Genomic DNA, 14,565 nt, shown 5'->3' with positions numbered 1-14,565 from the left:
TACTTTTATAACACACGCTATATTCACAGGGATTCACACACTTTACTTACGGCTTGACTCGATTATCTCTATCTTCAATCTCTCTATTTATATTTCCGCTTTATTTGTCGGGCTTATATACTAAACAAGAGGGCGCATGGAACAGACGAGAGTTGCCAGGACAGTTCAAGATCCTTTGAGAATCTTATGACGTGTTACCAGCGTCACGTGACTTCCGCTGTAGTAACAATATGAAACCCGAGTGATTTCGAAAAGCGGGCCTTTCATCATCAGAGGGCAAACTGGGAATAACTAAGGAGAGTGAAGTGTGAGAAATGATGGAGTAACGTCATGGCAGACTGCCATGATAATCTGGAAGTGTTTTGTTTAGGTTTCAAAGAATTGTTGCTGTCTGAGTCAACTTCTTTGTACAATACGAAAGGAAATTAGAACGTTAGATATAAAGAGGTTATTGTTCTTTTTATGTCAATTGAAATTATATTGAGTATAGATAAAGTCAAAATAAAGATGGGATAAGAAGATCCAGTAACAATAAAATGTTAAGTGTTTACAACTAAAACGCGGAAGTTGTCGTAAATAAATGATAATACTAAGAAAGATTGGGATTAAAAATAAAAAAAAATATTTACACAACACGTGGGAAAGGATAAAAGCTTTTATTTATCAGACAGGGGACAAATTAATGGTCAAAGATCAGTGCTTCCACTATCTATCTTTCTTTTGCAACGTTGTAGATTATTTAATATGGCCATCCAATAGGTTTGACTTTTGAAACCGGTCTCAATATCTATAAGAATCACATTGATAGAGTGGCCAGGTTGTTTGAAGTGTTGGGTAACAAAGAAATCTTTTTTTTTGGTGTTAATAGAAGACTTGTGGCTGTTGAAACGTTCTCTTAAAGTCGTTTGGGCATGTCCTACATACTGGTGATTGCATTTTTTACACTGTATGAGGTGAATGGTATTGTATGTTGTGCAAGTAATTTCTTTAATCATTTTAAAGTTGTCTTGGTCATATTTATCGGTAAAAAAGTATAAGGGAAAAAATATCGCTAAATAAAAAAGCTATGTAGTGCTGGCTGCTGAACTTGAAGAAAAAGGAACCAAACAAGATAGGGATGGAAGTGGGCATATCACTTGATCTGGGTAATGATCACATAGCAGACTAAGCTGTCTCGACTTTACATAGAGAATAAAATCCTACATTACTGGCTTGGTGTTTCAACAGAGTCTCAGCTTTCATCATTATATTCAATAATATGTCTACCACATTACAACTGCCGTATCTAGTGTCGACGAGGCCTTTCGCCAGTGGCGGATTGTCTCACTGGGATACTGGGTAATTGCCCGGTGGGTCAGTGCGTTTGGCGCATTCTTAGAAATTGATTTTAAAGTGTAATTGTTTAGCCAGTATGCAGCATGTGATATTGCCCGAGCTGGTCCTTTATTACTAATCCGCCCCTGCCTTTCGCCCAATATCAGGGCTCATCAGGCTCGATAGGATACACTTCTATTAACTAAAGTACATGAAAAAGTTGAGGGTTTTTTTTTCTGTTTGTTTGAAGTTAATCACAAAGCTACACAATAGGCTATCTGTGCTCTGCCCACCACGGGTATCGAAACCCGGTTTCTAGGGTTGTATATCTGCAGACATGCCGCTGTGCCACTGGGGGGGGGGGGGAAGTTGAGGGTTTGGTTTTTTGTACATTTAACATTATGATAAACGAGGGCCCTCTCAGAGGTTCAGAGAGGCCCGGGCCACTTCTATCTTTTGAAGCCCCTGGCTGTAATAAAAATAAAAAGATTATGACACATGAAAACAAAATAAAACAATTACTAGCCCAAAAGAAAAGTGAAACATAATTTGTATATATAATTTTCAGCTCTAAGTTGATTGGGAGGCACTTAATAACTGCAAAAAATAAGAAATGTATAAATTTGAGGCCCCCTTTCAGCTTGAGGCCCGGGCCAAATGGCCCTCCTGGCCCACCCCCTAATTGGCCCTAGATAAACGACACAATAAAACTTTACGTACGTTAGTTACATGGCTACTGTTGCGTTAGCTAAGGTAGTTAATTAAGATAACGTGAGTGATAAGCAGTAGTTTATAAAGCAATCCCGTGCTTCAATACCTGCAATCTTTCTTCTCCTGAAGCACTGTTGAGACGGTAACAACAACAATGAAACAACTGTATCGAATAACAAATTTTCTCCTAATTTCTTTCCTTATTTTTCACAGAAATTTCGTGTTATCAGAAAAATATGAATCACCATACGTCAACATTTTTTCTTTAGGCTTCGAACAATATTTAAAGAATTTTCACCTCTTCTACAACAAAACTTTGACTGAAATGACTCGAATTTTGTCCACTCCTCAGATCCCTGAAAGGTACTGGGATGGCTTAGTTCATCCACCAGATGGCATGGTAAGTTCATCTTGAATACACTGAAGTCTGTATAGTTTGTTTGTTTGTAATTAAGCACAAAGCTACACAATGGGCTATTTGTGCTCTGCCCACCACGGGTATCGAAACCCCGATTTTAGCGTTATAAGTCCGCAGACATACCGCTGTGCCACTTGGGGGGGGGGGTGTTTTGTTGTTAAGGGTTATCTATGCTCTGCCCACTACAGGTATCGAAATCCGATTTTTAACATGAAAAGCTCTTAGACTTTCCACTGAGCACCGGAGATCGAACTGTGGATTTCAGTGTTTTCGATACTTTATAATAAAACACTGTACACAATTTACTTTGTTTAATAAGGCACACTAGAAAAATATAAATACTAAAATAATTATCGATCAACAAATTTATTTTCCAAGTTATTGTTTTATCACCTATCCCATGAAAACTGTATATATTACAAAATCAGTAATTTTTTTAGGTGTTTGTCTTATTAGAATATTAAAGCAATAATTTAGGATACATTATAGCTCTTGCATGGTTACAAAACGTTTCCGGCTGTTTTAAGTATCTTTGTAGTGAGTGAAATATTTCACTGAAATCATCAAATATCTTGACGAATGTAATCAAATAAATAAGAATCTTCTAGAAGCTAACTCCTCGTGAAAAAGGATGATTTATTAAGCCTAAGTATCATGCTAGTGGATTAAACAAATAACTAGTATTTATGTGTTCCGTAAGTAACTTATATTTCATTATTCTTTTAATGTTTCTTTTATCAAAACAGTTGGGCCAAATTTCTTTTTGCCTAACAACAAATAAACAAACGTCCATTAGTATTAGGAAAACGTGAAACATACTGAACCTAGAAAGGAATCTCTTTGACAATTCCTAAGATATTTACTCAGGAGAGGTATAGTAGTGACAAATCATGTTAGTTTTAACTCTATGCTACTTGCTGAACTTCTGACGTATAAGAGGTCTAACCAGCTTGGCACTTACAAAGTCATGATTTGTTTGTTTGTTTTGAATTTCGCGCAAAGCTACACGAGGGCTATCTGCGCTAGCCGTCCCTAATTTAGCAGTGACTAGAGGGAAGGCAGCTAGTCATCACCACCAACCGCCAAATCTTGGGCTACACTTTTACCAACGAATAGTGGGATTGACCGTCACATTATAATGCCCCCACGGCTGAAAGGACGAGCATGTTTGGTGTGACGGGGATTCGAACCCGCGACCCGCAGACTGCGAGTCGAGTGCCCTAACCACCTGGCCATGTCGGGCCTGTTGGCACTTAGAAAGTCACGATTCTTGACCACTTGCTACCTCGATAATGACTTATGGCCAGCTAGTAGGCTATAACTATAACTATGATGAAAGACTGTTACTCTTAACTGACGGATACTCTAATTGAACTAGGGGTATTGAACCATCTTTCTCACGACCCCAAACTAAAGAGCATGATTTTTGTAACAATGAGACACAAAATCTGGACCCTCAAGTTCAAAGTCCAGCATACACTACTAAGGCCATATAATTATATGTTTTTTATTTATTTTTCAGTGCTGTATTTAAATATGTGATATTTAGTTTCATTTATAGATTTTGGCCGGGTGCAGCCTTTGGTTAACATGCTGGATTATGGATCGAACAGTCAAATTTTCGAGACACGATGTTGCCCAACACACAATTTGATATATGAGTGCATTATAAAAGTGGTATTTAATACAGTCATTTGATTCAAAGAATTTGACAGAGCCCTTGTGGCGGCGGGTACTACTGGCTGACTACCTTCGGTATGGACAGTAATACAAAATGATGGCAACCATACCTAAATTTATAGTCAAAGGCACTCAAGGTTTCTTTGTTGTTGTTTTTGTTGGATGTTGCGCAAAGCTACTTGAAGGATATCTGCATTAATCGTTTCTCATTAAAGCAACAGACTAGAGCGAAGGCAACTAGTCAGTACCACCCACCGCCAGCTTTTGGGCTACTCCATAGGGGCGTTATAATGTGACGGTCAATCCCACTATTCGTTGGTAAAAGAGTAGCCCAAGAGTTTGTGGTGTGTGGCGATGACTAGCTGCCTTCCCTCTAGTCTTACACTGCTAAATTAGGGACGGCTAGCGCAGATGGCCCTCGTGTAGCTTTGCGCGAAATTCAGAAAACAAACAAACCCAGTAATTGATATGATTGATAAGGGATACCTCTGGTTGTGACAGAAGAAACTAAATTCATTAAGAAACTTGACAAGCTCAGTTTTAGTATAACTTATTTAATCTTTTTAATACATTAAACGGAAGAAGCTGTCAGTGTTTGTTTGTAATTAAGCACGAAGCTACACAATGGGCTATCTGTGCTCTGCCCAACACGGGTATCGAAACCCGGATTCTAGCGTTGTAAGTACGCAGACATACCGCTGTGCCACTGGGGGGCGAAGCTGTCAGAAGTCTTTATATTCGAGAAATTAGTTTCGACAAATGTATGTGTCTTCTTCAATTTCACCTTGTCTTCTAACTAGAAAACAGGCCCGGCACGGCCAGGTGGTTAGGGCCCCGGCATGGCCAGGTGGTTAGGGCACTCGACTCGCAATCTGCGGGTCGTGGGTTAGAATCCCTGTCACACCAAACATGCCGTAGGGGTGTTATGAAGTGACGGTCAATCCCACTATTCGTTGGTAAAAGAGTTAGAATCCCCGTCACACCAAACATGCTCGCCCTTTCAGGCGTGGGGGCGTTATATGTGACGGTCAACCCCACTATTCGTTGGTAAAAGAGTTAGAATCCCCGTCACACTAAACATGCTCGCCCTTTCAGCCGTAGGAGCGTTATAAAGCGACGGTCAATCCCACTATTCGTTGGTAAAAGAGTAGCCAAAGAGTTGGCGGTGGGTGGTGATGACTAGCTGCCTTCCCTCTAGTCTTACACTGCTAAATTGGGACGGCTAGCGCAGATAGCCCTCGTGTAGCTTTGTGCGAAATTCAAAACACTAGAAAACTGATCAACAACGCCTAGGCGAGAATGGAGAGGGCACACACGAATGTGTCAAAACAAGCTTCTATTTAATCAATACTTCTTACAGTTTGTTCCGTCTATTGTGGTTTTTGTTTTCTAACTGTTATACGTGATATTGCGTTCTTTTATTATTATCGGTACATATTTATGTCTCACCAGCCTTCTAGATGTGTTTATATTATTTTTATGGTGTTCAAACAGCTGAACAAAGATAAAATCCTTGGCTTTTCATGGGCTAACTGTGGTTCACCCGACGATCCAGTCCAAGTAAAATCATTATCTATTTCGCCGGATCCCATCCGAGTTCCTGGTGTCTTAACTGTTGGATTTGACATCCTTACGCTTCTGAACATAACGTCACCTCAGGTAAGTTATCTGTCAATTGTGCATGTTTCGTTTAGATAGATAACTCATTTAATTAAAAACATATCTACTCGGTTTTAAAATGTTACCAGTGATATTGTGGTGTTCTCGGGATTTTTCTCTAATTAGAGACATAATGCTCATTGTTTACGATCGTTGTGTCCATTGTTTCAAGTATGAATGTATCATAGCATGTAGCAATATCTGTTACCGATATTTTAAACTAACTACCCAGTAAGGTTACCCTCATGATTTTAATAGAGCAGTTGTTACTTCTTAAACTACAATTTATATTGTTAAGTTACAAGGCAGATATGAAATTTGTCGTCTTTGAATAACGTAAGTAACTCCAATTCCACAAACCTTATTTGGCAATATATATATAATTTGAAGTAAATTCGTCACCTAATAAGTTATTACAAAGGATGACATATCACTTTTTGCCTGCTTGCTTATTTTCAGTTACTGTGTTGTTGCCGAAGGCGTCATCAGGGCTACATAGTATTGTATCAACGCGTTTCCGAACAAGCCAATGATAACAGTTTTGAGTCACATAATGGCTTCTACACATTATGGCCCTGAAGAATGGCATCCAACAAAGCCATACCGTATTGAATTCAACGCGTTGTTGAAGATACGTAGCTCAACGTGTTGTCGAAATAGCCAATAGGACAATCTTACTGAATTATTTTAAGCATATTATTTGTTTAGCTAAAATTAGAAGAGACTTATTGATTATTTAGACAATGCGTTGAGTCAATACATCTACAAGGCCATAACGCGCGTTGATCCAACGTGTAGCTAAATGTTCAGCAACGCGTCAAACCAATACATTATGGACCCGATGGCTTGTTATCTTGAAATAGACAGCATTATCTATTTCCAGTAGAATTGAAAATTGAATAGTACCCAATATCGATTTATATTTACGTTTTGTTAACAATTGGATATCGATTTACATTCAGGTTTTGTTAACAATCGAATATCGATTTATATTCAGGTTTTGTTAACAATTAGATATCAAATTATATTCAGGTTTTGTTAACAATTGAATATCGATTTACATTCAGGTTTTGTTAACAATTGGATATCAAATCATATTCGTTTATTGTCAGCTATTTTATAGTTAGTTACAATAAAGACACAAAGCTATAATGGCTGAATATATATAAAACTACCAAAGTATTGAGAACAGTGTTTGTTGAAGGAAAATAATAAGACTAAATTAACAGGAAAATTGTAACAATAATCAGAAATGCATGAAGAAAATAATTAATCTTTAAAAAAATGCTTTGACAATTCAATAACAAGAAATGAGTTGCTACATTCAAGCATATCACAGTCCAACATGTAATTCAACCCATTTAAAGTGTGTGAATTGTCAACAAAACGTAAATATAAATCGATATTCAATTGTTAGCAAAGCCTGAATATAATTTGATATCCAGTTGTTAGCAAAGCCTGAATATAATTTGATTTCCAATTGTTAACAAAACCTAAATATAAATCGATATTCAATTGTTAGCAAAGCCTGAATATAATTTGATATCCAGTTGTTAGCAAAGCCTGAGTATGAATTGACATTCAGTTGTTAGCAAAGCCTGAATATAATTTGATTTCCAATTGTTAACAAAACCTAAATATAAATCGATATTCAATTGTTAGCAAAGCCTGAATATAATTTGATATCCAGTTGTTAGCAAAGCCTGAGTATAAATCGATATTCAATTGTTAGCAAAGCCTGAATATAATTTGATATCCAGTTGTTAGCAAAGCCTGAGTATGAATTGACATTCAGTTGTTAGCAAAGCCTGAATATAATTTTATATCCAATTGTTAGCAAAGCCTGAATATAATTTGATATCCAATTGTTAGCAATACCTATTTATTATTTTTATTTCAGGTTGATCTTGTTCTACAGAAGAAGGTTTTATTTTTCTGGATTAAGGTACCTTGTCTGAACGGTTTTGGTTCCTGCTCCTACCCAGACGCATGCACATTAATTCCCAAGCCTTGTCCGGAAGAAATTAAGAAAAGAAAACTACCTTGTGACTGTCCCGTGACAAAAGTAGGTACAGCTGTCTGAAAGAACGGTTCTATTGGCTTTAATGGACTGCACCAGTTTGTGTATCGAATGGGATGAAGAAGGCCTCTGTATAGACAGCGAAACGTTGCCACGTTCTAGATTCAACCCGTTTAGGCTGCACCTGTTTTTAGAGTGAAACAAAGTTTCGGTTTATGTGTTGTAGAAGGCCTCGTAACTAAAACACAAGCAGCAACAGTTCATTAAAGTCAAAAACTCCAAACGTCAGCTGGAATATATGCCTTACGAAGAATTAAAGTAACGTTATTGTTTTGTCAAAAAAACAGGAAGAACAGAATCCTTCAAAATATGATTTGGTAGTTTATGTCTGAAGATCACAAATAAAACGTTTACCTGTGAAACTTCATTTTCCTGTAATTCAAAAGCAAAGAAAGACAATTAAGAAACGCATCAAATTATTCTCAAAACCAACAACAACAAAAAAAGAGGTACCTGGTTATGGTTACCATATTTTGAAAGATTCTGTTAACTATATGCCTTAAAGGGATTTTCGAAATTAGGAATTTTTATTCAAAATTTATAAATCTGGAAGATCTTTATTGACATTTTTTCAAATTTAGGCTTGTTTGTTAAGCACAAAACTACACGATGGGCTATCTGTTGTGCCCACCACTAGTATCGAGACCCTATTTTCTATCGCTAACGTCCTCCAATAGATCAACTGTAGGATTACAACTTACAACGCTAAAATCTGGAGTTTAAATCCCCGCCGTGGATACAGGAGATAGCCCCATGTAGTTTTGCTTTAAAAAACAAACAAACACTATCAAACTGGTGTATTTAAGTGTTTTACATTCACAAAAAAAGAAACCCATCATTATATAGGTATTTGAAGAACTTGTAGCATTCCGCCACAGTTTAATTCTTCGTATTGTTAGCCGGTACCTCACTACTATAAAGGCTTGGTTTGGTCTGATATTTCATTGGTGGTAGTGTCCAGGGTCACTGATGAGGATTGGAATTCTCCGAAACTAGCCTGGCTCACAGACACCCCCCCCCCATGAAAAAATTGTCCATTCCAAGCTTTTACTTGTTGTTAAACAAATTTGTTTGTTTGTTTTTAATTATGCGCAAAGCTACACAAGGGCTATCTGTGCTCTGCCCACCACGGGTATCGAAACCTGGTTTCTAGCGTTGTAAGTCCACAGACATACCGCTGTGCCACTGGGGGGCAGCAGCTAGTGATCACAAGGTCACTGAAGCAATATGATTTCGAGCAATTTACTCAACAAGAGGAGTTAACGTCAATGAGGAATGTCTGATACTATCATCAAAGTATAGAAGGGTTTTACCAGACATTGGCATCTGGTTTGTTTGTAATTAAGCACAAAGCTACACAATGGGCTTTCTGTGCTCTGCCCACCACGGGAATCGAAACCCGGATTCTAGCGTTGTAAGTCCGCAGACATACCGCTGTGCCACTGGGAGGCTTGGCATCTGGATGTAAAGAGTTGCTACCAACATTGTAAAGGGTGTGCTTGCCAGAGAAAGTATTGTTTACACAAGAAAAAAAAGTACAACAGGGAATTTTGTGTTCTCTGCTCCAATAGATGACAATAGAGTCCAAGGAGCAAACTGATAAAACACAGAGTAGGTGAACAGGATGAAAATTTCCTTGTAAAATCACTAGCTCTGCAACTTTATCACAACCAGACCATAAAATACGTCTGAAGAGCTACTGATGTCACAACTGACTTAAAATTTTGACCAGAGTCAGCCTCAATGCATTATCACTTACTGGATGGAGGCTTGGATTCTGATACTCCGAAAATTTAGCAATGAAGCTGCCAGAACTCAGGAGAAGATGTTTCAAAGATTACCAAAACTGTGCATAGGTAACCTGACATAAATGTGGCATTAGCTTTCAGTGAAACAGAGACATTGTCTGGTGAATTTTTGAGGAAGACCAGAAATGAAAATTGTCACTGTGGAGAATCTTTTCTCCAGTGTCAAATAAGGTCCGCACGAGAGGATAACATGGAACTATACGTACATTCTTCTTATTTTTTCATACATAGTTATCCGGTTTCTTTAATTTTAAATTGCTACACCTGTGTTTATTTTTTCTTTAAATCTTTATCACATGTTTGTAACTTGTGCAATAAAGTTTCTGTTAATAATTTATTTTTTCTTGGCTTGTTATTCAATTTTGGATTTATTTACGCCCTGTTAATTGACTTCACTCAATACGCCTGATATACATCAAGATTCGCTTTGCTCTTCCAGATCCCTCTAGAAACCCCATCTTATACCACTGTATAATTACAGGCGCATATCATTGTAGCACTAAATCCATGATTATTTTAATAAACCGCCATATAGTATTAATAGACTGCTATGTCTTCCAAGATGGGGGAGCAAAAACAATCCATTTCCCCTAATTTATACTTGCCAGAGCTGTGGAAGTCACCAATTGTCATATATATCGTCCTGCACTTACTGTGGCATAAGCTACTCCTGTCTCAGGAAGAATAATACAACTCTACATCCAGTAACGTAGTAAGCCTCAGTTAAAAACTCTTCTCGCTCATTCCTTGTGTGTATTTTAAGGGCATCTCCTGTTGAAATGTTAGTGCAGCTATAACATTTAGGTATTGAACCATAAGGTATTGTGGTGAGTGCAACAGTAGAGTTTTAAGTTAGTATTTTTTTCAACTGTTGAGGGATATTAAAGGTTTCTCAAACTGTTCAAGAAAAGAATCAGCTACAATAGAAACTGCTTTTGTCTTTTTCTTATATTCCAGAATCCATTTTGATATGATCAACCTTAACTATGCCACTACAGAAATAGTCTTTGTCAGTGATTCAATAAATATTCTTGTGGTGCCCCATAGTTTTACTCTAGGTGTCGTGCCACATAGATACCATCTTAGTTAATCTCAAAACACCCAAGCTGGTCATCACCATTATGACCTATTCCTACTGCCATTTGTTCTTGTATGTGGAAAATAACCAATAACTCTTCAAAACAAATCCTTTGTCGTGTTACTGAAAACGTAACCTCACAAAGTTACACTTCATGTGTAGTGTCCTAAGGTGTTCTTGGTCAACAGGTAAGAACTAAATATTTCAGTATGGAAGGTTAGAAGAAAAGGAAATTCTTGCAGAGAAATGAAATGAAAATAAAGAGCAAAGAAAAAACCCAAAAATAAAAGTAACACAAAGAAATAAGATCTGCCACACAAGGGCCAGTTGTAATTTCCTATCATTAGGTATTAAACAATCATGCTAGCCAGCTTTTTTGTCCCAAACACTGGATATATCTAGATGTTATATCTGAATGGAAAACATACTCTTGGTGAAGATAGGAGAGATTGCGTTAATACCAAACTTGTCTACATTTGTCAGGTTTTGTTTTTGATGAATTATTCATCAACACTGGATATATCTAGATGTTATATCTGAATGGAAAACATACTCTTGGTGAAGATAGGAGAGATTGCGTTAATACCAAACTTGTCTACATTTGTCAGGTTTTGTTTTTGATGAATTATTCATCTTAATTACTATAGACATCATACCGAAAGACTAATCATTTTATCAACAAAAGTATGAATATTCGTCTTAAGATAACACTGAAAAGTATAAATATATTCAGCAGTTTAGATATAAGAAGACCAGGTAACGACGTCTTAATATCATCTGTTCATTTCAGTTAGAAACAAGCTTGAGTTGTGATTGGTAGCTGGCACGCATGCGCTTTAAGAAAATAATATAAATTTGGAGTTGGACAAATTTTGTATTGATAACTGAAGAGATACTTCCCCATCTGAGGATAAAAAGTTCTTTCGTTCCGCAAGCACACAAAACAAATATGAATTTTCTTATTATTTTTGGGCCTACTCCGTTTTTTTTGGTTATAGATATCCAAAAGAAGAAAGTACATTGCAAAGATAACACATAAAAATACTATATGCTTTTATCAACTTAATACCTTTTATATATAGTTAATACAGCTAAAGCATGTGAAGGATTTCAAACAGATATTACAACGTCATTGTTCTTCGTTACATAAGTTCCTCAAAGCCTAGTCTGAGACCCGAGATAGAAGAAAGAGCATTCGAGGCTTTCAGAATGTCGTCCATTTCTTCAACGTCATCAGATATTGGTGATAATATCATGTAGTTTAATATATAAATGTGAAAACTTTATCGTCAAACTATTTCTTGTATATCTTAAATGGATTAAACTTAGACTTACGATGCTCTGATCTTAAAGAATTTTGTATCGTATTACAAGTTATAAAGTAATAGCTTCACACTTGTAAAAGAGATTTAAAAATGGCACAGCTATTTAGACAAGCACCCTTTCTTTTTTTTTAGTTTTTCTTAAGAATTAACTAAAACAAATATTAATTTCTGAATAAATTGAGACACTTTAAACTGAAGTATTGAGGAAATATCGTTTCCATTATTTTTCTAAGTTTGAAAACATTTTATCGTAAACAATATGAAAATCTGTGTCACTATTATCTTGTTGATGGTCTGACGATCTGTTACAGTATTTTTTTTTAATTTCGCGATGGGTTACTAGACTTTTTTTAGGTTAATCCATAATTCACTAGCGATTATCTTTAATACACTAACAGATAAATAATGTTTTAAAATCAACAATTATATGATAAAAAATGATTTACAAAAAAATATTATCATGTTTTGATATAACAGATAAGTTATTGGAAAAATATTCAAATGTTTTGATATAACAGATAAGTTATTGGAAAAATATTCGAATGAATAAGGACTATTCATCAGTACAAAACGTATACCCTCTTAAAGGCAAACCTTTTAATAAACTTGAAAAAATAAGTGTGTGTCGCCGCTTATGTTATAACCAACTAGGACTGAGTTAGAAATATCAAGAAATCCCAAGAACGGTCTAATACGCCGTAAAACCTCTTAGAAGATCGTGTCAATTTCATTTCCGATGACAAATTCCAACACGAGAATCTTCTAAACGAACCATAATGAATGTAGAGTTAAGGTTTCTTTATGAAAATCAGTAGTTTAAAATACAAAGTAACGACTACAAGTATCCCATGTTGAAAGTTCCCTGTCCTGTAATTAGCTAGTAGAAGTAAAAGTAGTAAATTATAACTCTAGACTGCAAACTTAAACACTTCAGTAGTACTGAGAATAGAAAGAACATCAGATATTACGTGAAAGATCTCATAGGCATTGAATAAGGTATGTATAGCGCGGTTGATTTATTATTACATATTATTCGCTTTCAATCGTAGGTTCTCTGAATCATTAATCTAGTTCCCTCCTGTTGTTATTGTGGTTGCTTGATCCATTCTGGAATAAGAAAACTAGCTTGCTGATTCGTCAGGTCTTCTGAATGTTAGTGAAGTTATCTATTATCGATAATAATATAAGGACGTGTCTGTAAGTCTATGTGTCTGTGTGGGTATGATTGCTATAGCTCTAAGAATAAAGAACCCAGAAACCTGAAATTTTCCACCCACACTAAGTGGACCCTGAAGGTGTGCATCTGGGTATTACTTGCTTATCCACGTGCGTGCGCGCATGCACATTTGTTAATGAGGCAAGCTAGCAAAAAACCACATAGGAAAGAAGTGGTTCCTTACATAACAACTTCTAATATAAAAAAGTCAGTGCGTTTTGGTAACAATGCATTCCAACAGTGGCTTTAATGTTATTTTGCTAAGCAACAAAAGTATATAGGTTATACTTTTAGGCTAAAATGGGTTCAAGCTACACACACTCTCAACCTAAAACCCCGAATGAAGCTGGTTACTTTCACTAGTCTATAATAATAAAAGGGCGCGTCTGTTAGTCTTTGTGTGTGTGTGACTGCCATAGCTTCAAGAGGAAAGAACCCAGGAACCTAAAATTTTGCACACACACTAAGTGGACACTGAGGGTGTGTACCTGGGTATTATTACTTATCTTGTTTACGAGCGTGTGTGCTTGCGCATCTTTTTAATGAGGCAAGATAGCGAAAAACCAAATAGAAAAGAAGTGGTTCCTTATATTTCAAAATACTAAGTGGACCCTGAGGGTGTGCACCTGGGTATTATTACTTATCTTATCCACGTACGTGCGCACATGCCCACCTTTTTAATGAGGCAAGTTAGCAAAACCACATAGAAGTGTGACCATCATAGCTCCAAGAGGAAAGAACCTAGAAACCTGAAATTGTGCACTCATACTAAGTGGACCCTGATGATGTGCACTTGGGTGTTATTAATTATCCACTACGTGCGTGCATGCACATCCTTTTAATGAGGCAAGCTAGCAAAAAAATACGTAGAAAAGAAGTGACCGTCATAGCTCCAAGAGGAAATAACCTAGAAACCTGAAATTTTGCATCCATACTAATGAACCCTGAGTGTGTGCACCTGGATATTATCGTTTATCTCATCCGCGTGTGTGCAAGCGCATGTGCATCTTTTTAATGAAGCAAGCTAGTGAAAAACCATATAAAAGAGAAGTGGTTCCTTATATTACAAATAGAAATCATAGACAGACAGACACGCACATGCGTATGCATATGCACGTGTGCATGTATATGTATGTGTGACTGCCATAACTCCAAGAGGAAAGAACCTAGAAACCTGAGATTTTGCACCCATAGTAAGTAGACCATGAGGGTATGAAAGTGGGTATTATTACTTATCCACGTGTGTTCGCGCATGCGCATCTTTTTATGAAGTAAA

The 14,565-nt window shown here is 36.7% G+C and overlaps 1 protein-coding gene across 1 annotated transcript; it reads left to right on the top strand.

Moving 5' to 3' along the window:
* The first annotated feature begins 2,144 nt into the window (after positions 1–2,144).
* LOC106460070 (ganglioside GM2 activator-like) lies at positions 2,145–7,949 on the top strand. The gene is made up of 3 exons (XM_013919755.2): positions 2,145–2,425; positions 5,618–5,782; positions 7,683–7,949. The coding sequence occupies exons 1-3, from the start codon at positions 2,180–2,182 to the stop codon at positions 7,863–7,865; spliced, it is 594 nt and encodes a 197-aa protein (XP_013775209.1). The 5' UTR covers positions 2,145–2,179; the 3' UTR covers positions 7,866–7,949.
* Positions 7,950–14,565: the final 6,616 nt, after the last annotated feature.

Source organism: Limulus polyphemus, unplaced genomic scaffold (assembly GCF_000517525.1).
Source record: "Limulus polyphemus unplaced genomic scaffold, Limulus_polyphemus-2.1.2 Scaffold701, whole genome shotgun sequence".
In the NCBI taxonomy this organism is placed as follows: Eukaryota; Metazoa; Arthropoda; class Merostomata; order Xiphosura; family Limulidae; genus Limulus; species Limulus polyphemus.
The sequence above is the reverse complement of the archived record's forward strand: the minus strand, read 5'-3'. Positions and strand labels throughout refer to the sequence as shown.